Here is a 27,595-nt window from a genome sequence, read left to right as displayed (position 1 = left end):
CCAAGCTCTTGATCTGATTATAAGTGAGAACAATTTCACCTTTTTAGCTAACTCATGGTTTTGAAAACTTCTTTTTAATTTCTTCTCAGCCTTCTTCTCTCAAAGGAAAACACTCCCAACTTCTCCAATCTTTCCCGATAACTGAAATGTCTTATTTCTGGAAACACTCTTACATACCTGTTCTATACTTTAATCAACGTATTCACATTCTCCCCTATAGTGTGGGGTCCTGAACTGTGCACAGTACTCCAGCTGAGGCCTAACTAGTGTCGTATGTAAATTAATCATAATCTCCCTGCTTGTATTTTATATGTCCCTATTTATGAAACCAAGAATGCTGCATGCTTTATTAAACTGTCCTGCCACCTTTAGTAACTGACGAACATATACACCTAGGTCTCTCTGCACTTGTATGCCCTTTAGAATAGTATCTTTTATTTCATACAGTCTCCCCATGTTCTTTCTGGCAAAATATATCACCTCACAATTTTTTGCACTGAGCTCCATCTGGTACCTTTCTGCTCACTTGACCAATGTGGCAATACCTTTCGAAGTTCTAGATTGTTCATGATCTATAAACTTTCTTCACAAGGCTGTGCTCAATTTTAAACTCTTCTCATAACTGGGTTCCCTCCTCTATCACCACTATCTGAACAGCCTCTGCCTCAGAGGTAAACACAAATGTAAGGCTTTTAATCAACACCTCAACCATTTCTCTAGGCTTGTAAAACCCCTTTTTGATCTCTAACCTGCCCCCCACTACTCCTTCCACCATCTTTTACTATGGATGTACTTACAGAGAATTTCCTTTTATGTTAGCTGTCAGCTTGTGTTTTTAATTCCTCTTTGCTTCTTATCTGCCTTATGACACCTGTCATTATCACATTTGTTGTCTTAATTTCTGTCTCCTTTGTTAATCAGGGAGCTCTGGATTTGTTGTCCTACATTTCCCATTCAAAGGAATATATTTTGACTATGACTAAACAATTTCGTTTTTGAAGGTAACCCACTATCCAGCTATTATTTACCCACCAGCCTTTAGTTCCGGTCTGTCTGGCCCAATTCAGTTCTTGACCCATTGAAATCTGCTCGCCATGCTTCGATCATTCTTTCTCTGGATTGACAAACATCACTTTCCGCCATTACCCAAAGCCTTATGATAAAATGATCACTGTACACTAAATTTTCCCTCACGAATACTTGATCTACTTAGGCCACCCAATTCCTAAGAACAAGGTCTTGCAGGGTCTCCTTTCTTTTTGAATTGAACATGTTCTACGGTAGAAAATTTTCCTGAATACAATCTATGAATCTTGTCCCTCACCGCTCTTTAACACGACCACTAGCCCCATTCACATACAGGTAATGAAAGTCCCCCTTTACAACCACTCTATCATGTTTCATCTCTCTGTAAATTCCTTGCAGATTTGTTTTCTGCCTCCTACCCACTAGCTAATGGCCTGTATTTTATTCTGAGCATCCTTATCCCTTCATTTTAGCCACAGCAACAGTATTATTTAACCCTCTAAAACATTCTCTTCCTCCATTACTGCTATGCTATCCTTAAACCAAAAATGCTACCTACTCTGTGTTTTCCATTCCCTATATTTTCTGAGCATCTTATAAATGGGAATATTTAACATCCAGATAAGCCTTCCTTAAATGAGGGCTTATTATAACCACCACATTATAACCAAATCAGACAATCTGTGCCTGTAACTCCACAATCTTATTAACTACATTCTGTGCATTCACATTCATGCAGGGTCACTGATACCAATGTGAACTGTGACCTCTGGTTGCTTGCCCTGCCCCAAAAAAATGTCCCATAGCCATTCTTTTCATCCTACCAGGGAGGCAACAAACTGTTCTAGAGTCATGTTGGCAGTCACAGAAATGCCTGACCTCTAAATAAACTATCCCCAATCAGTATTGTCCTTCCATTCTTCTTCCTGTCCTCCTACACAGTTGAGCCACTCTTATACTGCCACAGGCCTGGGTCTTGCTGCACTTCGTCAAGGATACATTGGCCACATCTGCTTAGTCAACACAACAATCATGTTTCATCAACTTAAAGTGACCCCAAACAGCTTTACTTTAAAACGCAAACTTTGAATTAATGAAATAAAAAGGGAAAGTGCTGGAGAAACTCAATAGGTCTGGCAACGTCTTGGGAGAGAGCAAACAACATTGAGTTCAATGTGACTACTTCAGAAGAAAAGTATAAAACGATCTTGTAAAATTATTCCTGAGGCAAAATATACTGAGGAAATAATCACATTAATGTAAATGAGGCAGAAATTAGTATAGCTGCATTTGCAAGATCTCATTCTGTTCTTAACCTTGACTTTCAAAATACACACTGTAAGACTTACCTCCATGTTCCTGTAAAACTGTACAAACTACTGGTACACCTTGGCAATCTTGGTGGTTCAATTCCATCCAAATGCATGATAATTGATGGAATGCCATAAAACAGCAGATATTTCATATAGAAAAATAAAGTATGAGCAAAACCAAGGCCACCTAGGAGAGAAAGATATGATAATCTAAACTGGAACTGTTCACTTCTCAAAACCTCACTGTACATTAGTTTAACTTATGGATGTAACAATAGTGCCCCCTTGTGGTATGAATAGAATAATAATCTATTTTGCATGATCCGTTAAACATAGAGGAGACATGGTCTCATAAACTACATAACTATTACTTGGTATGTTATATATAATGATCAATACAACTTGAGTGTAAAGAGTAATTACTCAGAGCAGCAATAGGTGGGAAGTGATGTTCCACACTGATTACTGCTGGGACAAGACTGTTCCTGATTTGTTTTAATGTTGTGGACACAAGTTCTACCTCTGGAGCTGATCATCAAATTGAGAGGGATAGTCAACGCTGAAGAGGACTGCAACAAATTACAAAGGAAATAAACAATTGGCAAATGAATTTTAACACAAATGTGTGTACAGAATAGAAGAGTGACATTACATGGGAAGTGTAAATTTAGGTGGGGTAAGGGAACAAAGGATTGTTGGAAAAGAAATAAATATATCTCTACAAAGTTCTGCCACAGGTTCACAAGGCCATTACAAAAAACAAACCAAGCAGTTGTCTGCAATTGGAAAAAAAAAGAGGGAAGTTATGCTAAACTTGTATCAAGCCTTAGTTCAGTCCCCATCTGAGTATTGCATGCAGTTCAGATTGCGATTGCAAAAATGATATTGCAGGACTGGAGATGATGCAGAGAAGGTTTATAAAGGATGATATAAGAAATGGGTGGCATTTCTGGAAAAGATATCAAAAAGAGAAAGCTGAGGGGTGACCTAATAAATGTATTTGAAAATAATGAAAGGTTTTGAAAGAGTGAGTATAGAAACAATCTTTTCATTTATTTGAGGGGGAAGAGAGGAAAGCAATTTTTTAGACCATCAATGCAAATCAGCAATAAATATATTAGAAAATTGAAACAAAGCTTATTTATCAAAAGAGTTGTGAGAATGTAGAATTCACTACCACAGGGAGTGGTTGAAGCAAATTGAATAGGTGTCTTTCAAGTGAAGCTGAAATATTTGTATGGACTGGCTGGGCCAAGCCTGTCTAAGCCTGGAATTTTCTCAGATCAGACACATTGGTACAACATTATTTATTTATGCATGGCATTTGTACTTATCTCATTCTTCAAGTTACCATTAAGTGTCACCTTTACATTTGCTATCTCCCTGGCAAATAACAAAATAAAATAACAACTTTACATTTCTGCCATCTCCCCAGCATTTGCTGTGGTATTTCCTCTTCCCTCTTTGTTGACCTGTTTGTAAAATATCTTACTATTTCCGCTTATGTTCCTAAAAACGTTAATTGCATAGTTCCTCTTTGCCTCCCCAATTGTACTTCTGACTTCTTGCTTAATCTCTTTAAAACTTCTTTAATTATGCATTCCTCTGCAGGGTCTATATAATTATTGCACGCCTCTTTGCTATCTCTCAACTGCTTCCTTAAGTTTTTATTCATCCGTGGAGTCTCATGTGTTTAATTTGCTCTTTCCTTTTAATGAAACATATTTTTGCTGCACTCTGTTGAACACTTTTTTTAAAAAAAAGAGTGCTTCCCATTGTTGTTCTACATTGCTGTCTGCCAACATATTTTGCCAATTTTGTTTCCTGCAAGTTTCATTCTCAGCCACTCAAAATCACCTTTTCTCCAATCTATTAATTTGTTTATTTGTCACACCTACACTTGAAAGAATATAAATATTATTGACATTATTGCCTAGATATTCCCCAACTTTTACTTCACGTTTCTGCTCTAGTTCATTCCCCATTACCAAATCCAGTGGTGAACCTTTAGCTGTTGTGCTTTTACATATTTTATTTTAAAAAGTCCTGTGAACACCACAAGAACTCAATTCCTGTATCTCCTTTATGTACTGTTTCTGTCCAATGTATATCAGGGCTTTTGAAATTCACCATGGTTATTCTTCCATTTATTAATTCTGAAGAACATTTGTATATTTCTTCCTCCACTTCTCTTCTATCTATTAGATGATCTGTGGATTACATCAATAGTATAATGGATATTTTATCATCTTTTATCTCCATTTATATGGCTTGTATTTTAGACTCGCCAATACTCTTTTTTCTATTGTCAGCTACTTCACTTCTCCAATTTCTCCCTTTATCTTTTCATCTATTACGTACTATACCCTACAGTGTTTCGTTCCCAGTCCTGATTCTTCTTAGCCATGCCCTCTACAATAGGCGTTTCCCTGGTCCCCAATGCCTAATCTTCACCATGGACATCCAGTCCCTATATACCTCCATCCGCCATGACCAGGGCCTCCAAGCACTCCGGTGTTTCTTCTCCCGACATCCCCACCATACCCTTCCACTGATATTATTTCTTTTGGCTGAACTAGTTCTCACCCTCAATAATTTCTCCTTCGAATCCTCCCACTTCCTCCAGATGAAAGGAGTAGCCATGGGCACCCATATGGGCCCCAGCTATGCCTGTCTCTTTGTCAGCTATGTGGAACAGTCCATCTTCCACAGTTACACCAGCATCACTTTTCCTCCACTACATTGATGACTGCATTGGCGCCACCTTGTGCTCCCATGAGGACGTGACCTGGACCTCTCCATCTTCATTAACGGTGACCGATTTAACACTAACACTTTCTACAAACCTGACTCCCACAGCTACCTGGATTCCAACTCCTCCCACCCTGCCTTCTCTAAAAATGCTATCCCTTATTCCTAATTCCTCCGCCTCTGCCGCATCTGCTCCCAGCAAGACCAGTTCCACCACAGAACACACCAGCTGGCCTCCTTCTTTAAAGGCCGCAATTTCCCCTCCCACATGGTTGATGATGTCCTCCAACGCATCTCATCCACTTCCTGCACCTCCACCCTCGAACCCCACACCTCCAACCGCAACAATGACAGAACCCCCCCCCCCAGTCCTTCCACCCTACCAACCTCCATATACATTGCATCATCCTCCACCATTTCCACCACCTACAAATGGACCCCACCACTACAGGTAATTTCCCTCACCACTCCTATCCACTTTCCGTAAAGACCATTTCCTTCACGACTACCTTGTCAGGTCCCCCCCTCCCCCAACCAAACAACCCACCCTCCCCTCCCAGCACCTTCCACGCCACTGAATGAACTACAAAACCTGCGCCCACATCTCCCCCTTCACCTCCATTACACCTGCACTTCCACACATCATGTACTGCTCCCGATGCGGTCTCCTCTACATTGGGTAGGCAGGACGCCTACTTGCAGGGTGCTTCAGAGAACATCTTCGGGACACTCCCACCCACGAACCCCACTGCCCCAGGCTGAACACTTCAACTCCCCCTCCCACTCCCACTCCGCTGAGGAAATGCAAGTCCTAGGCTTCTCCATCACCATTCCGGAACTACCCGCTGCCTGGAGGAAGAATGCCTCATCTTCTGCCTCAGGATCCTCCAACCCCAGGGCATCAATGTGGACTTCACCAGTTTCCTCGTTTCCCCTCCCCCTACCTTACCCCAGTTCCAACCTTCCAGTTCAGCACTGCCCTCATGACCTGTCCTACCTGTGCATCTTCCTTCCCACCCATCCACAACCAATTCACCCATCTCCATTGCACTCTCAGCTACCTTCCCCCCAGCCCCACTCCCCTCCCATTTATCTCTTCACCCCAAGGCTCCTAGCCTCATTCCTGATGAAGGGCTTTTGCCTGAAACATCGATTTCTGCTCCTCAGATGCTGCCTGCCCTGCTGTTCTTTTGCAGCACCACACTCTCGACTAATATCTCCGTAATACCTATTGCTCCCAGTGCTTGACTGCCTCCAACTCCTGTTTTATTTGACTGTGCTTATTGCTGTCCAGACACTTCCATTTGTTAAATAGTGCTCTCTTTATGTTTAAATCAACTTTTTAAGACCCTTGTTCTATAATTATTTATTCTGGATTAGTGGTGCTGGAAGAGCACAGCAGTTCAGGCAGCATCCAAAGTGCAGAGAAATCGACGTTTCGGGCAAAAGCCCTTCATCAGGAATATAACTATTTATTGTCTTGTCTTATATATATCTCTTACTTCCTTTTGTTCCTAAGTCTTCCTGCTCTGTTCTGTCAGTATTATCCCTAGAGAAAATACTCCTTACTATTTTAAAGCCTTTACCACCTCTTATTGATCATTTCTTCAGCATCCCACATCAGTATTATTCTTTCCAATCTTAGAACAGGAGCCAATATCTCAAAAAAAAACCCTTTTCTCCCCCACACCAACCCTCTGGCCTCGTAGCTCTTGATCTATCTGCTCCTGTGCCAATTTGCACAAGCCTTAGAAACCAAATCCAAAAATAATTACCTTCAGTGTCTTGCATTTAAATTAGAGCCTTACTCTTGCTACTCTTTCAGCAATCCTGCTTGCCTGTTCATAGATAGGGTATTGAGTCCAACATGTACAATGACAACTCAATTATCCCCTTCTCTTTCCAAGTTCCTCTCCAGCTGCCCCGAAATATATCTTACTCCCAGGTCGGCAACAAACCATCCGTCCTCCCATTCCCTCTAACTAGAGACAAAACAGAGGTTGCTGGAAAAGTTCAGCAATCTGGCAGCATCCATGAAGAGAAATCAAAGTTAATGTTTTGGGTCCAGTGACCTTTCCTATAATTAGAGTACCTATTTACACATATTCCTATTCTGCTCTTTCCCACGCTGCATACTCTTCTGGACCAGGTACGTTTGTTTGTATTGTGGCTTTCCTCACTGCTGACTTTCTCCATTTCCTTGCAGGTAGTGAGTACATTGCACCTATTGGTCACGATATTGCACATTTCAGTTCACCTTTTAATTTTTTAAAATTATAGCAGTTTTCTCTTCAGTTGTCAGCATTCAACTCAACTAGCATCCAACACAGCACAGCACTTTTACTCAGAAGTGTCAAAACTGCATTAAAGTGAATCTTACACTCTACATTTTAGAATACTAAAAAAAACTGGTACTGTGCACTCAGTCTCCTTTCTTTTAAAGGAAAACTATGGAGTCCAATTTAAAAATGATTGCTTTCTCAAGTATGGATCTTTTATTCAACAAATCTTTGATTTTTAAACTTATTACTAACCTTCAAAGTAAGGACTTTTCTTCTGATATTGTCAGATGCAATACTGTATTTTGTAACTTGTTTTGTCAAGATTTCATTACCATTTAGATGACTATATTGTCAGGCTCACTTTACAAATAGCATGGTGGATACACAAATACTCGAGGATATATATGTTAATCTAAATCTCAATCCAATCTTTTGTAATCCCCAAACATAATTCCCCACAACACCGAAACAATATGTGGATAATATAATGATCAGAATCTTATAGGGGTCTGAGCAACAAGGGCTGTGGTGAGATTTACGGCAGGACTGAACAACGTGTCCGGTGAGGCCCATTGCAACTCTGGGAGCATCCAATCAAACTATTCAGGAATGTTATGACACACATCTGGTGCAGGAGGGAGTATCTTCAAATGTTATATCTCACAAAATATGTCACTAATCGCACTTACTGCTCTATATACCATCCTTCACCAGTAACAACTTCTATCAATCGTGATTTTACCTGAAATTCACAACTTCACCCTCTCAAACTTAGCAATGCTACAAGCTTCACAGTTTGCATTATGGCAGCCACATCACCCAAACATGCTGCATCACACTCACTGACATGCTACCTTCTCTCTTGCAGGACAAAGTGTTGCAGAACCAGAAACAAGAGTATCTTAGAGTCAGGAGATGGGCACAACTGTAGGCCTTCACACGGAGGTTGGAGATGGTGATCACCATCACAGGAGCAATCAATCCAAAGGCTATGGTTAACTGCAGGAATGAATTCATCAAATATGACAGTATCCTCATACCCAATCCTCCTCCCGAAACCACAAACTCTTCCGGCTGCAACTGTAGGTTATAAGCACACAATTCTTCCTTCCCTCACTGAAACATAACCCTGGTGGTTTTCTTTATCCCTACAAACCCTCATATACCACAGTTGCATAAATAATCGCACTATACACTTAATGTGCTGCAGCTGTAGATACAAGAAACCGTTGAATAAAACCATTACTTTGTTTTCCTTGTCAAAATTAATTCAAAATCAAAATACAGGTTTCACCTCTTTTAATACAAAGAAAGCTCAGACCAGGTGAAAAGACATCCACCTCTTTGAACATTCTGTTGCTTGCCCCTCACAATATCTCCATTTTTGACTCAAGACCCACTTGTAGCAGTTTTATCAGGCAAAAAACAACTTCAGGTACTATACAAATGTAAACAGTTATTGTTCAACAGCTCTATTTCATCAGAATATGCATTTGTAGCAAGACATTGGAAAGTGATTTGAGTGTGAATTTAGAAGGAATGGTTAGTAAGTTTGCAGATAACACCAAAATAGATGGTTGTAGGGGACAATGAAGAAGATTATCTCAGAGTACAATGGGACCGTGGTCAGGTGGGCTGATGGACTGAGGAATGGCAGATGGTTTAATTTAGCTGAGTGTGAGGTGTTGCATTTTGGTGAGGCAAATCAGGGCAGAACTTATACACTTAGTAGTAGGGTCCTGGGGAGTGTTGCCGAAGAAAGAGATCTTGAGGTGCAAGCTAATAGTTCCTTGAAAGTGGAGTCACAGGTGGACAGGATAGTGAAAGGACACTTGCCTTTATTGGCCAGTGTATTGAGTATAGAAGTTGGGAGGGGCCATGTTGCAGCTGTACAGGATATTGGTTAGGCCACTTTTGGAATATTGCATTCAATTCTGGTCTCCCTGCTACAGACAGGATGTTGTGAAATTTGGAGGAGTTCAGAAAAGATTTACAAGCATGTTGCTGAGGTTGGAGGGTTTGAGCTATGGGGAGAGGCTGAAGAGACCAGGGCTATTTTCCCTGGAGCATCAGAGACTGAGGGATGACCAAATGGAGATTTACAAAATCATGAGGGGCATTGATAGGGTGAATAGCCAACATCCTTTTCCCAGGATAGGGAAGTCCAAAACTAGAGGGCACAGGCTTAGGGTGAGAGGGGAAAGATTTAAAAGTGAAGACTGGTACAATTACATGTATAGGAAGAGTTTAGAGGGATATGGGCCAAATGGGATTATATTGGTTTAGAATATCTGGTCAGCATGCACAAGTTGGTCTGAAGGGTCTGTTTCCATGCTGTCAAACTCTATGACTCTAAGTCATATACAAGGTAGGAAAATAATGACTTATAACTTTCAACAGAAAATGGCAATACGTACCAAATTTAATAAGACACTGCTTGTTGTCCTTTATAGAAAAGAATAATGAAACTAAAGGGGAGGCTGAAGGAAGTGGGTTAGAGAGTTGGGCAACTGAAATATAATGAGGTGATGGACGAGGGGGGATAAAGTTAAAGCACATGGGAAGGAAGGGTGAATCGTGGTTCCCTCATCAAAATAAGTGAATTTCCATTTGAGAAACAAGATTGGTGTTGTGATTCTGTTCACTGTTTACGATTATCAAGCTATAACAGAACTGTAAAATAGACCATACTAATAATTTACATCATTTTTATATGTCCAAACCCAATAATTACCATTCAATCAGCATCACTACATATTGATTCTCCATTTAATTCACAGCATTCAGAGGGTTTCGCTGTGTGCACACCGGTTGTCAATTTTCCTGACATAACCACTGCAAATATATATCATAAAGTACCTAACTGGCTGTGGAACACTTTGGGATATTTTGAGTTTGTGACAGCTACTGTTTAAATCCAAGTACTTTATTTCATCAGCTTAAACTGTAGAAACTTTCAATTCAAAACAACTTAAAGATTCAGTTCAAAACAAACAGGCTACCTTTGTTCTATGGTATTGCCACGCCAATGGAAAAGAGCAATTATAACATTTTGTTAGCGCACAGTGAGACCCATGTAATACATGAGCTCCACACAGAAGACATATGACCTTCGAGAAAGAAGAAGAAAATGAGGTATGCAAGTTGATTTGAATTTAATCAGTGATGGAGTGCTGCTGATTTCAGTCGCTTCAGTCCATTGTCTAAACTGAATGAACTCCCAACTATGTGCCAAATGTACCACGATGCTTGAACTAATTAAGAATTAAGCATAAGTATGTGTTTAAATACCTGTAAGGGATTCAGTCACGCTGAACAAATTTATTAGAATTCTTTGAGGAGCTAATAAGCAGGATGGATAAAACGGAAGCAGTGCATGTAATATATTTGGATTTTCAGAAGACAGTTGAGAAGGTACAATAATTTAGGCTACTTAGCATAAAAGCCCATGGTATCAGAGGTAGTATATTGGCTAGGATAGATAGTTGACTCACAGAAGACAGAGTTATGAAAAGGCAGGCATTTTCAAGATGATAACTAGTGAAGTAGAACAGGGTTCATTGCTAGGGCCACAATTATTTCCAACATTTATTACTGATTGGATGAGGAAAGTAAATAAACTATAGCCAAATTTGCAGATAACACAAAAATTGCTGGAAGGCAAGTGATGTGGATGACACAAAGAGTTTGCAGAGGGATATGGATATGGATATTAATCAAGTGAGCAAAAAATTGACAGATGGATTATGTGGGAAAATGTGAGGCTAAACACTTTGGCAAGAAGAATAGAGGAGCTCAATATAATTTAAGTGGAAAGGACTGTAGAAAACTACAGCACAGAGGAATCTAGGAATCCTCTTGCTAAAGTAACAAAATGCTCACGCAAAAGTTCAGTCGGTAATAAAGAAGGCAAATGAAATGTTGTCCTTAATTTCAAAGGGAATGGAGTATCAAATCAGAGAGGTAACACTAAAACTATAGAGAACAGTCAGAAAAGTGAACACTTAACAGCTTTGGGATCCCTAACGAAGGAAAGATTTAATTGCATTGGGGGCAGTGCAAAGAAGGTTCATTAGGTTGATCCTAGGTATGGTGGGAATGTCTTTTGGGAAGTTGAGTAGGTTGGCATCACTAGAATCTAGAATAGTGAGAGGTGACCTTATTGAAACACAAGTTTCTTAGGAACTCAACAGTATAGCTACTGAGAGGTTGTTTTGTCTTGTGAGAGAGTCTAGAACCAGAGGGATTATCTCAGAATAAGGCATCACTCATTTAAGGCAGAGTTGAAGAGGACTCTCTTCTCTTAGAGGGTTGTACACTGTGGAATTCTTTACATAACAGGCTGTAAAGAAAGGCTCATTATGTCTATTCAACATTGAGACAGACAAATCTTTAATCATTAAGGGAATGTAGGGTTATGAGGAAAGACAGATGAGGACTATTAAGATCATCCATGATCTCATCAAATGGCAGAGCAGACTTGATGGGCTGAATAGCCTATGTCTGCACCTGTGTCTTATGGCACTCATGTGAAAGCAAAGAACTGCTGTCCAATCTTATTATTCTATCAACTCATAATATATTCTTCAATACAAGATCATTTGTACCTCTTATTATAAAGTGACAGATATTGCACAAACCTAAAGTCCAGTAAGAGGCAGATTCCAATATTGTTTCTTGCTGCTGAATTGCATGAATATACATTAGTTGAAGCATGGACTCTGTCAGACACCACCAGAACAAAATGCGCACTCCACTCAGCAACAAACATGCAAGGTCTTTTTTGGGCACTGACGTCTTTGGTTTTCTCATCTGTTTCAATTGGAAGTAAAAAGAAAACAAAAGCAAGTAAATCCAGTTTGAAGTAGAGAAGTACTTAGTTGTCTCATTTTATTTGTTTTTACTACAATCACCAACAAAATTCATTATAAAATCATGACAATCAAGGAAATTCTATTCCAGTTTCAAACAAGATTTATTAAATCCCCAATTGTTTTGCCCTGATATAAAGTCAACATGTAGTATGCATATTAATATAACATCAGGAGCAGGAGTTGGCCTTCTGGTTCCATGAGCCTACACTACTTTTAACATGATCATCGGTAATCTAATCATGATCAGGCTGTCTACTTCCCTGTCTATTCCCTAAACCATTTGACTCCCTTGTCAGTCAAGAACTCAGTCTTAAAATTATTGACTGATCCTACTTCCACTACTCTAGGGAAAAAAGTTCCACAGACTAATGAAAAACAAAAGAACTGCAGATGCTGTAAATCAGAAACAAAAACAGAAGTCGCTGGAAAAGCTCAGCAAGTCTGGCATGAACAGAAATCAGAGTAAATGTTTCGGGTCTGGTGACTCTTCCTCAGAACTGATGGTAGCTAGAAAAATGTTGGTTTATCTGCAGAAGATAGGATGTGGGGGGAGGTAAGGAGTAAACAATAGGTGGGGTTGGAGCCCAAAGAGAGAGAAGAGCTGGACAGACAAAGGAGTGGATAATAATCAGACTAAGAGAGTGATTAGCTGCTTTGGAGACTGATAATGGACAACAATAAACAGTGTGCAATGGCAGACTATGTAATAACAAGGTCTGTGTGTGGGTTGGGGCTAGGACATGGACGAGTACAGGCGCTAAAACTATTGAACTCAATATTGAGTCCAGAGGGCTGCAGAGCCCCAAGTGGAAAATGAGCTTGCACTGAGCTTCACTGGAGCACTGCAGCAAGCCTGAAACAGAGATATTGGCCAGGGAACTGGGTGGTGTGCTGAAGTGATAGGCATTGAAGCTCAGGGTCTTTTTTTGCAGGAAAACATAGATGTTTTGCGAAGAAGTCCACAGTCTATGCTTTATCTCTCCAGTGTCGAGGAGACCACAATGTCAAGCAGTGAATGCAGTCGACTAGAGCCAAGATTTGAGTAGTGCTGGAAAAGCACAGCAGCTCAGGCAGCATCCGAGAAGCAGGAAAATCGATGTTTTGAGCAAAAGCCCTTAATTAGGAATGAGGGCTAATGAAGGGCTTTTATCCGAAACATTGATTTTCCTGCTGCATAGATGCTGACTGACTTGCTGCGCTTTTCTAACACTATTCTAATCTTGACTCTAATCTCCAGCATCTGCAGTACCCACTTTTGCCTGGATTGTGTATAGTGCAGGTAAAGCGTTTCTTCACCTAGGAGATATGGTTGGGCCCTTGGATACTGAGGAGGGAGGGGGTAGGTGCTACACCTTCAAAGGTTGCAGGGGAAGGTGCCCTGGGGTTGTGGTGGTGGTGCTGGGAGTGAAGGAAGAGTGAACCAGTATGTCCCAGCAGTAACAGTCCCTGTGGAAGGTGAACAAGGGAGGAGAGGGGAATATGTGTCCCGTGGTGGCAGCTCGTTGGAGGTGGTGGAAACGGTGACTGATGATCCTCTGGATATGGATGCTGGTAGCTTGGTAGGTGAGGACAAGGGGAATCCTATCATTGTTGAGGGAGGAAAGTGTGGGAGATAGGTCAGACTCAGCTGAGGGCCCTGTCGACAATGGTGCTGGGGAATCCTTGGTTCATTTGTGGGTGGGAGCCAGATTAGGACTGGAAAAAGGAATGTTCCACGTATCCCACGAAGAGGCAGGCTTAACTGTGGCCCAATGCGCGTGCCCATGGCCACCTCTCTGACCTGAAGAAAATGAGAGGAGTTAATAGAGAAGTTGTATAGAGTCAGGATGATCTCAGCCAGGCAGAGGAGGATGATGGTGGTGGTGTCAGTTCAGACCTTTGCTTCAGGAAGTAGCAAAGAGTACTGAGACCATCCTTGTGGGGGATGAGTGTGTAAAGGGATTGTACATCCATGGTAAAGAGGTGGTGGCTGGAGCCTGCAAAGTGGAAATTCTGAAACTGGCATAAAGCATCAGAGGAAACGTGGATGTAAGTGGACAGGAACAGGACCAGAGGAGAAAAGACCAAGTCAAGGTAGGAAGAGATGAGTTCTGTGGAGCAGCAGCAGACAGAAACAATGGGTCTGCTTGGACAACCCTGCTTGCTTGTGGATTTTTGCGTGACTCTCAGCCTGGAGGTAATAGGAGGGGGAGGTCACAAGATGAAATGAGGTCAGTGACTGTCGTTGATACAATGGCCTGATGTTCCATGCTGGAGTCATGGTCCAGGGGAATATAGGAGGAGGAATCTGAGAGCTAGCGCTCAGCCTCTATAATGGAGAGGTTGATCCGCCTCAGTACAGCAGCTCTATCGACAGGCTTAATAATAAAGTCAGGGTTGGATCTAAGCACATGGAGTGCAGTCAGTTCTTAGGAAGACAGGTTGGTTTGGATGAAGGGGGTCAGAGAAATTGAGGCAACCAATTCTCAATGAATAGATCGAGTGCAGGTACCAGGCCAGAGGGAGGGGTCCAGGTGGAGAGAGTTGGGCGAAGGAATCTATGGGATGAGGAGAGGACTCTTGCCCAAAGAAATGGACATGGAAGTGAAGATGACAGAGAAAGAGTTCTACATCATGTCATGCATGAAGTTCAATAAGGTGGGGATGCAAAGGGCTAAAACAGAGACATTTGTTGAGCGCAAAACATTCAGCATTGGAGAGCTGAAGGTTAGGAGGGATGGGGAATACCCAACAGGAGGTGGGGTTGTGAGAGGGGATGGAGTCAGAAGGAAGAGGAAGGAAGGTCCCAGAGAGCCATGGGTATCTCGGAGTTGTTGCATCTTGTGTGCTTTGATGCCTGAAAGGAAAAGAAAAAGTTTCTTGTTAGCATTGCAAATGAGCCCAAGGACGAAGTAGAACAGCGAAGTGGTGCAACCCTGAGCCAGCATCATGCAATGCTGTTGAACAGCATCCAATAATCTCCAGCAACTTCTGTATTTGTCCACTTACAAATGACCCACTGAGAAAAATGTTCTTGTCACCTCCATCTTCAGTGGGAAACCCCTTACTTTTAAGCTGTATCCCCAAGTTCCAGTGTTCCTTTTGGTTTTACTGACAAGTACCATTCCATTAATTTGATGATTTCCTCAGTAAGTGAGTTATCTTTTACACTTAAAGGTGTAAACAAAGTTGTGGTTTGGGTTTGTAGGTACCTTCAAAACATAACTTGCTGTTTAACATTCATCCATCAAATCAAAGCCTCATATCATTAGCCCCTCTACAACTGGTTTGGTTTTATTTTAATCAAACTAGCAAATTTAAAAAATTAACATTCGACAAATGTTCAATCTTCTTGAAGTTAGTCTTCCACTTGGAAAAGTGAAGACATTTTTATAAAAATCATCTTGTATTAATTGCGCTTTATTTTCAACTTGCTCACATTCTATTTTACAAAAAAAGGGAACTTTCCTCACTCCAGTCATAACTGAGCAGGTTAGAACTTTTTATGATGGGATCCATGACAGGTAAACATGAAAATTATGTTGCCGTGAGAAGGTGGCAGTAGACACTCTGGGGTTGGATTTTCCTTTCTTCCTTCTTCTGGAAACATGATAGGGTCACTGACAGAGAATCTCTGCATTTTTCTAGAAGGCATTTAACTTGATACACAGGGCCAGATCGAGCTGCATTTTTATTCCCTTGGAAGGAATGGAATGCCGCTTTGGCGTAGCAGTTCAAAGGCAGCAGCCATTTAAAAGGGCCAGAAATTAAAGACAACCAAAGAGAAACAAAATATCTAAAATGATAGAAGCAACATCAAATCTTCAGCTATGTCAAGAGTTTTTTATATTGCCATATCTCTTTTAGTTCCACTGTTGTAAAAATTACTTTCGTTAAAAGCATTTTAGTTTCAATAACTTGCTATTGGTGTAACACAATAGCCAGGATGAATATAGCAAGACCCACCATAAATGAGCTGAATGACCCATAACAGTTTGTGGGAAAACTACAGAAACCAGAATCATGTTAACAGCGTTACAGAGGGCAGATTGATCATACAAAATCAGTGTTTCAACAAAAATTCCAAATACATCACTTTTTAAGGTGTAAGCTTTGAAAATTGCTTATATAACTCTGAACAAAATAAATAATGAAGTGTTACCATGTTAGTCACTGAATATAAACATTATCCTGTAAGTTATTGAAGGGCAAAGTCCAAAAAAGCAAAACAAAGTGTCGTCATTAGAAGTCAGGTTTAAGTTATAAAGGGAATGTTGTATGTTCAAATAAAAGTGAATTTATTAATTTACCTGATTAATGAAGTCATCGTAGCATATGATGGGTCCATTGTGAAATATAGGATAATAGAACATATATGCCAACAGCCAGCAGAAGGATACACCAAGCCTTCGTGGTCCATCATAGTACCAGCAGTACTCTAAACTGAAACTTGTGTATCGCAGATTGCAAAGAGCCAAGCAGAATAAAAGCAGGAAGTATTCATTCTCTGTCTCATACCAGCTTTTCTAAAATAAATAAGAAGTATTACCTTGACATCAAGAGAAGAAATAAATACGTAGTCTTAAAAATTAAGATTGAACTGAAATAGGTTCCACAAATATACAAAGAAAGAACTCAACCAATCATTCTGACATTAAATACTCTCATGTTATTTTTTAATGAATATCACCAAAGGGTTGGCAGTATAACAGCAAGGTCATTGCATTAATAATCCAGAGTCACAGGCTACCATTCTGGAGGCATGAGTTCAAACTCCCACGATAACAGCAAGGGTTGAGGATGAGGATCTAAATATAATTAATAAATCTGGAATGTTACTCTCATTAAAATGGATTGTAAAACTACCAGATTGTTCTAAAGACCCAACTAGTCTACAAACATCTTTCACTGGAGGAAATCTGCCATCTTCACCTAGATTGGCCTACACATGACTCCAAAACCATACTAATGTGGTAGACTCTTCAATGCCCCGTGAAATGGCATAGCAAGCCATTCAGTTGTATTAAGTCACTACAGAAAGAAAGCCTATGCATGTAACCTAAACCACATAGATTGGGGCAGTTCGCCACCATTTCCTCAAAGCCAATTATGGACAGACAATAAATGCTTACTCAATTAGCCAGATGGTTAGTTTACAATGCACAGTGATACCAACAGCATGGGTTTAATTTCCACATCAGCTGGAGTCAACATGAAGGACTCTCCTTTTCATCCTCTCCCTTTGCCTGAGACATGCAGACCTGCAAGTTAAACTACCGCCAGTCATCTCTCTCTAATGAGATACCAGCCCTTTGGTCCAGTGGGACTATGGCAACTCTCCTTATATAATGCCATTACTGAGATAGTTTGTCTTTCTGCTTTCCCATTGACTATGAAGTATATAATTCAGCAAAAAAAAGCATACAAAATATTAATAAACTGACAAAAAAATCAACATAAGGCAGAATGATCAAACTCACAGGATTACAGCAATGTGGGATATGAAAGATAAATTTTGTATTAAAACGGGTATTAGCACAAAATCACTATTAAAAAATTTAATTTATGTACTTCCAAAATGGATGTGCTCTCCAAAATAGGATTTAGGGAGGGAAGTGGCAATTGGATCCAACTTGTCTACACAAACATCAGAAGAACAAGGCTGAATCTTCGGCTTTTTTTGTGGCTAATTGTGAGTTGCATCAAGGTTTTTGCAGAGGTTTTTGATGTGAGACCCAGCAAGATTTCTCACAGTATTTTACCAAATTCACTTCGTTAACTAGATACTCACCTCAGGGGGTACCTCACATTTGACTCTCGACCTATTCTACCACGCTCAGGGCAACACATCACTAAATATCAGCCTATGTGCCTATTGAGCAAAGATCGTTGTACACCCAAACGAACATTGGAAATCTAGCATTGTCCCTCACCAGCACTATAATGGTGCAGCAGCCATGAAGCCACACCTATTCACAGCGCATAGCTGGTCTGCCAAACATTCCTTCAACTGAGTTGCTGCTAAAAGCACTACATCCTTAGCTATGCTCCATCTATACACCCTCACTACGTCACTGATACTTTGTCCCCAGTGCCCACTGTAGATCCATATCTAATCTCTGTCCAGAACGGAAACATCACAAACAGGCAAGCAATTGGAACAATTCAGTTATTATTTGCAGCCTGCGAAAATGAACACAAACAAAAAGGTACAGAGGCTGCAGATTATCCACACATTACAAACCAAATGCTGGCATCATGACCAACTGTTATTTTACATCCCATAATAACTGGTTGCAGCCAGTTCTCATCTGGAACCAGGTGTCAATCTGGCCCTGTCTGTCTTGTACAAGGACAATTTCAACGTTCCCAATGATTTCCTCCTCCTTGGGAAGACTGCTCCTCCTCTCCTAGTTCTTCAGCATCCAGCACCTCACCTTATTGCCTTCTTCAACAGCATGATAGAATGGTATGCCACACTATCTAGACAATACTGGATGTATCCCCAGATTAATTCAAGCAAGGTGGTGCATCGGGAACAATACATTTAGCACAATTTTTGTCAGTTAAAATTGATATGTGTTTTGTAAATGTCAAGTTAATTACAATTGCATTGAGTGGAACATACAGGAGGTGGACAAGTTGAATTTTCCAACAATATTATAATTTCCAAGTTGAAATGTTTTGTAATATTTGGAAAGAAAGATGTGATTCCAAAACATATGGAAGAATCATTTACTCCTGCTGACTTTATAAAGTCTTAGGTACTAATTAAATAACATTTATAGTAAAGTAAGTAACCAACTAAATTAGAAAGCCACAAATCAACACAACTGAATACACATTTGTCACACATTTCAAACTAAACACCAAATGGCATCACTAGATCTTGCCTGGATTTGGTGAAAGTTCAGAAAACATATACAGTTTTAGATCCATAATAGGATTGAACTCTCCATCAAGACAGAGAGTGGGGTAACTAATTCTGAGACTAGGGCCCTGAATTTTCATAAGGTAAACTATATTGGTTTGAGGTGCGAGTTGGCTAGGATGGATTGGGAAACATAGTGAAAGGAATGACAGCAGATGGGTAATGGCAACATTCAAAGAGCGAATGGGTAAACCCAAAAATTGTTTAAAGCAAAAGTGGAAAGAAACAGTGGCCAAACCACGGCTTATGAAGGAAGTTAAAGACAGAATTAGATGCAAAAAAAGTATGCAAATTGGCAAGAATAAAACAATAGACCTAAGATTGAGAACAGTTTTGAAGTCAGGAAAGGAGAACCAAGGGATTGATTAAGAATCAGGAAAACAGAGCATAAGAATAAGCTTAAGATCTGACTGTAAAAGTTTCTATAGGAACATAAAGAGAAAACGATTGGTGAAAAGTAATGTCCATCCCTTATGGTCAGAAACAAGGGAATTTATAATGGGAAACAAAGAACAGAAGAACGAGAAGCGGAAGTATGCCATCTGGCCCTTCAAGCCTTCTCTGCCATTCAATAAAATCATGACTGATCTTTTCATGGCCTCAGCTCCACTTACCCGCCCTCTCACTGTAACCCTTAATTCCTTCATTGTTCAAAATATAAATCTATCTTAGCTTCAAAAACATTTACTTAAGTAGCATCAACAACTTCACTAGGGAGGAATTCCAGATTCACAACCCTCTGGGTGAAGATATTCCTTCTCAATTCAGTTCTAAATCTGCTCTCCTTAATTTTGAGACTATGCCCTCTTATCCTAGTTTCACCTGCAATGGAAACATCCTCTCTATGTCTATCTTATCCATTCCCTTCATAAATTTTTATAAGATCCCCCCTCAAATTCCAACGAATATAATCCTAGTCTAGTCAGTCTCTCCTCATAAGCCAGCCCCCTCAGTAGTAGGCCATCTTCAAGTTTGTCACTCAAAGGCCCCTCTCTGCTCAAATCCCAACTCATCCAGTCAGCTTCTAGTTTTCTCTACCTGGAGCACACCTCCTCCAGGTATGGAGCTCTCCAAGAGGGTCAGTCAGACAGAGGGAGAGAGAGAGAGTGAAAGAGATAGTTAGAGAGAGATTCAGACCGGAAGAGGGAGGGAACAACAGAGAGAGTCAGCCAGAGAGGAAGGAAGGAAGAAAAGGAAGGAGGGGAGAACGTGTGCGCGTGCGTGTACGTACACACAGGAAATCTCAATACTAGTTTTGATCCTTTAACCTCCCACCCCTCACCACAGTCTCCTCAGTCTCTCCTCGTAAGCCAACCCCCTCAATTCTGGAACCAACCTAGTGAACCTCTTCTCTACCCACTCCAGTACCAGTACATTTTTCTCAAGTAAGGAGACCAAAAACTGCATGCAGTACTTCAAATATGGCCTCACCAGCACCCTGTTTTTAAACTCAATCCCTTTAGCAATGAAGACAAAATTCCATTTGCCTTCCCAATTACCTGTTGTACCTAAAGACCAACCTTCTGTCACTCATGCACAAGGACACCTAAGTCCGTCTACGTAGCAGCATTCTGCAACTTTTTACCATTCAAGTAGTAATCCTTTTTACTGTTACTCCTACTAAAATGGATGACTTCACATTTATGAACAGTGTATTCCATCTGCCAGACCTTTGCCCACTCACTTAACGTATCTATGTTCCTCTGCAAAGTTTCACAATCTTCTGCACACTATGGTCTGCTACTCATCTTAGTATCATTTGCGAATTTCGACACATTACACATGGTCCCCAACTCCAAATCATCAATGTAAATTGTGAATATTTGCAGTCCCAACACTGATCCCTAAAGCACAGCACTAGTTATTGATTGCTATTTTGAATGGCACTCATTTATCCCCACTCTTTGCTTCCTGTTAGTCAACCAATTCTTTATCCATACTAATACTTTAACTCAAATGCTATGCATCCTTACCTTATGTAACAGCTTCTTGTACAGCACCTCATTAAACGCCTTTTGGAAATCTAGATACACCACATCTACTGGGTCCCCGTTGTCCACCGTGCTCGTAATGTCTTCACAGAATTCCAAAAGATACTTAAACATGACCTGCCCTTCATGAACACATGCTGCATCAGGCCATTGAGACAATTTCTATCTAGATGCCTTACTATTTCTAAGAAATGGCAGATGAACTAAATGTTTTCTTTGTTTCTGCCTTTACAAAAGGAGGGCACGAACAACATAACAGAAATAATGGGGAACACGGGATTCCCGTATTGGTAGAGGAATCTATATTAGGCAAGAAATGGTGTTGGAAAAATTGATGGGATTGAAGATTGATAGATTATCAGGCCTTGGGGATTTTATGTCCCAGAGTACTTAAGGAAATGGCTCTAGAAATAGTGGATACATTGGTGGTCATCATCCAAGATTCTTTAGATTCTGAAATAGTTTCTGCGGATTGGAGGATAAGTAATGAAAGCCCACCATTTAAAAAAGGGAGGCAGACAGAAAACAGGGAATTATAGATGAGTGAGTCTAACATTGGTAGTGGGGAAGATGCTAGTGTCCATTATCATGGAAAACAGAACACTTAAATCATGCTTGACAAACCTATAGAAATTCTTCAAGGGCGTAACTAGTAGAGTTGACCAGGAAGCCACTGGGTGTGATTTATTTGGATTTTTAGAAGGCTTTCGACAAAGTCCTACAGTGACTACTGGGGTAGGGCACAGATGGGTACTAGGATCCCAGCTATTCACAATGTATGTTAATGATTTAGATGAGGAAACTAAAGTAATATCTCAAATTTGCAGATGACACAAAGGTGGGTGGGAGGGTGACTATGAGGAGAATGCAGAAATGTTGCAGTGTGATTTGGACAGGCTGAGTGAGTGAGCAAATGCATGGCAGATGTAATACTGTATAATGTGGGCAAATAAGAGTTTATCCACTTTGGCAACAAAAAGAGGAAGGCAGATTATTATTTCTAATGGTAATAAATTAATAGAGGGGAACTTTCACTGAGACCTAGGTGCCCTTGTGCACAAGTCTCTGAAATTAAGCACTCAGGTGCAGCACACAGTAAAGAATGCAAACTACACGTTGGCCTTCAGAGCAAGAGGATTCAGGTACAAAAGAAGGATGTCTTTCTGCAATTATACTGGGCATTGGTGAGCCTATATGTGAAATGCTGTGTGCAGTTTTGGCTTCACAGAACATAGAACATTACAGCGCAGTACAGGTCCTCCGGCCCTTGATGTTGCGCCGACCTGTGGAACCAACCAGAAGCCTATCTATCCTACACTATTTCATTTTCATCCATATGTTTATTCAATGAACATTTAAATGTCCTTAAAGTTGGCGAGTCTACAACTGTTGCAGGGAGTGCGTTCCACACCTCTATTACTCTGCGTAAAGAAATTACCTCTGACATCTGTCCTATATCTATCACCCCTCAGTTTAAAGTTATGTCCCCTCGTGCTAGCCAACACCATCCAAGGAAAAAGGCTCTCACTGCCCACTCTATGTAACCCTCTGATTATCTTATATGTCTCAATTAAATCATCTCTCAAACTTCTTCTAACGAAAACAGCCTTAAGTCCCTCAGCCTTTCCTCATAAGACCTTCCCTCCATACCAGGCAACATCCTAATAAATCTCCTTCGAATCCCTTCCAAAGCTTCTACAGCCTACCTATAATGTGGTGACCAAAACTGTCTGCAATACACCGGAGTGTGGCTACACCAAAGTTTTGTACTGCTACAGCATGACCTCATGGCTCCAAAACTCAATCCCTCTAGCACTAAACGCTAGCATACCAAATACCTTCTTAATAACCCTATCAACCTGGGTGACAACTTTTAGGGATCTATGTACATGAACACGAAGATCTCTCTGCTCATCTACTCTACCAAAAATCTTACCATTAGCCCAGTATTCTTTATTCTGGTTTCTCCTTCCAAAGTAAATCACCTCACACTTTTCTGCATTAAACTCCATTTACCACTTCTCAGCCCAGCACTGCAGCTTATCAATGTCCCTGTATAACCTGCAACATCCTTCAGCATTATCCACAAATCCACTGACCGGACTGTCATCCACAAATTTACAAACCCATCCTCCTGTGCCCTCATCTAGGTCACTTATAAAAATGACAAACAGCAGTTTGCCCAAAAACAGATCCCTGCAGTACACCAATAGTAATTGAACTCCAAGATGAACATTTCCCATCAACCACTTTCTTTCAGCTAATCAATTTCTGATCCAAACTGTTAAATCACCCTCAATCCCATGTCCCCGTTTTTTGTGCAATTTTCTACCATGGGGAACCTCATCAACGCCATATTGAATTCATATACACCACATCAACTGCTTTACCCTCATCCATCTGTTTGGTCACCATCTCAAAGAATTCAATAAGGTTTGTGAAGCACAATTTACCCTTCACAGAACCATGCTGACTATCCCTAATCAACTTATTCCTCGCCACATGATTATAAATTCTATCTCTTATAACCTTTTCCAACACTTTACCCACAACCGAAGTAAGGCTCATTGGTGTATAATTACCAGGGTTGACTCTACTCCTCTTCTTGAACAAGGGGACAACATTTGCTATCCTCCACTCTTCTATATTTCCTTATCTGAGGAAGAATGTTCTTGCAATAGAGGGAGTGCAGTGAAGGATGTCAAACTGATTCCTGGATGACAGGACTTAGTATGAGCAGAGACTAAGGGTCAGTTAGAATTGTATTCACTGGAGTTTAGTGGATCTAAAATTCCAACAGGACTAGACAGTTTAGACATAGGAAGGATGGTCTCAGTGGTGAGAAAGTCCAGAACCAGGGGTCATATTTTAAGGATAAGGGGTAAAGCTTTTATAACCTTTCTTCACACAGAGACCTGTGGAATTCACTACCACAGAAAGTGGCTGAAGCCAAAACAATGCTTTTTCAAGGAGGAGGTAGATTAAGCTCCAGTGGCTAAAGTGATCAAGGAATAAGGAGGGAGGGTGGGATCAGCCACGAACATATGGAATGGCAGAGCAAGCGAGGAGTCAAATTGCCTATTTTGTATGTTTCTTAGTTTAAGAAGCAAAAATTAATTGCATAATAAGTCAAATAAAAACTATTGAATTATCACAAGCTTTTCTCTTAATCCAATCATTGCAGCTTTGTTACCATATATCTTTCTTCCAGTTTTGAACAACGCAATAAACAAGAGGAACAATTCCTTCTCACTTAAGGTCCAGCAGTGCATTTGTTCACTCCTGAAAGAAATCTATCTCCACCTACTGGTATAAACAAGAATTGACAAAACCTGTCAAATGCTTTCAATATCACCGAATTTTAATTTGCAATACAGACAGAGAAGATATTTTTGAAGAAAGTTATTGCTAATTATATTTCCAAGGCTCTGTCAGCAGCTGTTACAGGCAAAGGAAATGGAGTTACACATGCCCCAATTTCCAAACAGCTCATTTTTGATATGAAGAGGCGGTCAATAAATTTCAATTAATTTGCATTGCACAAAGTAGCCCTTTGTCAGGAATTGACAGCCCTTAACCATGGATGGTAGACCATCTAAAGTCAGTTGCTTGCCAATTTTATATGTCAGAGCAGGATGCTCAAGTGAATGTCCTGTTCATCACAGAAGGTTTCTTTTATTTGCTTTTTCTGTTCCATCTTTCATCATGTATTTGCCAACTTACACTTTTAGGGCGGCACGGTGGCACAGTGGTTAGCACTGCTGCCTCACAGCGCCAGGGACCTGGGTTCAATTCCCACCTCAGGCGACTGACTGTGTGGAGTTTGCACGTTCTCCCCGTGTCTGCGTGGGTTTCCTCCGGGTGCTCTGGTTTCCTCCCACAGTTCAAAGATGTGCGGGTCAGGTGAATTGGCCATGCTAAATTGCCCGTAGTGTTAGGTTAGGGGTATGGGTGGGTTGCGCTTCGGCGGGTCGGTGTGGACTTGTTGGGCCGAAGGGCCTGTTTCCACACTGTAAGTAATCTAATCTAATCTATGCTGCCAATATGATCTTTTGTTCTTAATTGGTGCAAGCATTTAAAATGGCACAAGTGCTAAATATGAGCTGTGGACCCCATCAAGACAACAAACAAGAAACACATTTTTTTTATATTCATTCATGGGATGTAGGCTTCGCTGGCATTTTATTGCCCTGCCTTAATTGCCTAAAGGGCATTAAGAGTCAACCACATTGCTGTGGATCTGAAGTCACATATAGGCCAGACCAGGTAAGTATAAAAGATTCCATCCCTAAGGGACATTAGTGAACCAGATGATTTTTTCCAACAAGTAACTATGGTTTCATAGTCAGCATTAGACTCTAAATTCTAGATTTATACTGAATTCAAATTCTTCTGGGTACCATTCACAGAATTTAAACACTGATCCCCAAAACATTTCCTGGGCCTCTGGATTATCAGTCTAGTGATAATACCACTAGCCATCATTTCCCTGGTTGGTCCATAGTTTGTTAGTTGCCTAAGTTAGATCAGAGGGTTTCCATCACAAAATCTAGAACATCAAAAATTATTGGCTGGCAACAGTGCAGTCCAAATTTATAGTGTATCCAGCCAAATACAATAACAATGTTTCTATTTAACACCTTTAACGCAATGAAATGTCTCGGGGGATCTGCAGGATCATTTTAAATCAAAGTATGATACTGAGTTACATCAGGAAATATTAGGTCAGATGACCTAAATCTTAGATAACCAGATATGTTTTAGTAAATGCCTTAGAGGAGGAATATCAGATTGGGGAACTCCGGACCTTAGGGCCTGGACAGTGAAGGTAGTCAACATTGTTTATTTTTATTCATTCAGAAGATGTAGGCATCACTGACTAGGCTAGTATTTATTGCCCATCTCTAATTGCCCAGAGGACAGTAAAGAGCCAATCACATTGTCTGGAACCACAAGTAATAAGAATATTAGATTCCCATCTCTAAGAGACATTAATGAACCAAATAGGTTTCTTTGCAACAACTGACAGTGGTTACATGGTCACTTTAGGCTAGCTGTTAATTCCAGATATTTAGTGAATTCAAATTTTACCATCTGTCAAGTGGGATTTGAATTCATGTCCACAGAAAATTAGCCAGGGCCTCTGGATTAGTATCCCAATGATAATAGCACTACACCAGGACTTTCCAAAAGCAATTACAACAGAAATTACACAAGAGGTCAAAATTAGAGCAGTGAAAAAACCTTGGAGGAGGAGAAAAGGATGAGAATTTTAAATCAAGATGGTATTTCACCAGGTGCCAAAATAGGTCAGCAAGCACAAGGACAATGGGGTAACAGTACTTGCTGCACGTTGAGATATAGGCAAGCAAATAGTAGGTCACCTCAAGTTTACAAAGGATAGAATGTGGGAAACCAGCCAGCAGTCTGTTGGAATAATTGGATCTATTGGCAACATAGGCAGGCCTAGGGGTTTTAGCGGCAAATGAGAGAAGTCAGGGGTAAAACTGAGTGATGTTAAGGAGGTGAAACGAATGGTCTTATTATTAATGCAATTACAAAGTTATCTCAGGCTCAAATGTGACACAGAGCTTGCAGACAGATTAAATTAATCTCAGACTGTTACTGCAGTGGGATGAAATCAATAACTGGGAAAATGACTTCTGAATGGGGATTGAAAACAATGGCATCACTTCACAGTTACAATTCCCTCATGAGCAGGACAGTCTATACTCTAGATATTATCAAATGGCAGCCCTTCAACATAGGCAGTGATCATTTCTTAGATTCTTTTCAACTTTTAGAATGTCGTATAACCTATAACACAGGAACAACTCATTTGACACAATAGGTTTATCAAGTATTAACGTAACAAGTAGATGAATATTAGTTTTCTGAACAAGAGAAACCACTGCATTATTTATCTAACAGGCAAAGTGATTAATATTTTCAGGAAAAAAGTCAATGATTCACTCATAATTAGAAAACAAAAATAAAAATATATGCACAGTACACCTGTTTCAACTCATAATTCTTGACAGCCAATCTCTGGTTCACTTCTCAGGACAATGCCTTAACCAATCAAAGTCAATCTGTCTTGTTTAAAATTTAAACAAATTTTTGATATTAACTGTCAGTTGATGGAACTGCTGCATTCTCCATGGCAATGTTTCTACTAGTCAGATCTCCATATAGCAACCAAGTGATACTCTCCACTCACAGTACAAAAGCTGTTTTTTCCTTTACTATTTCTTGTACATTGTCCTAATATAAGCACTGTAAAGAGCTTGGACAAAATGTATTTTTTTCAGCAATACTCAAATCTCATTACTAGACTGGTAATTCCACACTTTTTGTTTTTTTTGTTTGAAGAATGATACCTATTGTCTGGGCTGCAAAATAAATATTTTAAGCATAATTCAATGTCATTATGAATACCTATTACTGA

The 27,595-nt window shown here is 40.3% G+C and overlaps 1 protein-coding gene across 1 annotated transcript in view; it reads right to left on the bottom strand.

The window, feature by feature from the left end:
- The window catches only part of hhat (hedgehog acyltransferase), a 243,005-nt gene that overhangs the window by 194,068 nt on the left and 21,342 nt on the right, over positions 1–27,595 (bottom strand). The window contains exons 6-8 of the mRNA XM_060831434.1: positions 16,536–16,751; positions 12,013–12,184; positions 2,376–2,526 (exon numbers count right to left, since the gene is read on the bottom strand). Coding sequence (XP_060687417.1) covers positions 2,376–2,526; positions 12,013–12,184; positions 16,536–16,751 — 539 coding nt within the window. The remainder of the gene's footprint in view (positions 1–2,375; positions 2,527–12,012; positions 12,185–16,535; positions 16,752–27,595) is intronic.

Source organism: Hemiscyllium ocellatum, chromosome 10, assembly GCF_020745735.1.
Source record: "Hemiscyllium ocellatum isolate sHemOce1 chromosome 10, sHemOce1.pat.X.cur, whole genome shotgun sequence".
Classification (NCBI taxonomy): domain Eukaryota; kingdom Metazoa; phylum Chordata; class Chondrichthyes; order Orectolobiformes; family Hemiscylliidae; genus Hemiscyllium; species Hemiscyllium ocellatum.
The sequence above is the reverse complement of the archived record's forward strand: the minus strand, read 5'-3'. Positions and strand labels throughout refer to the sequence as shown.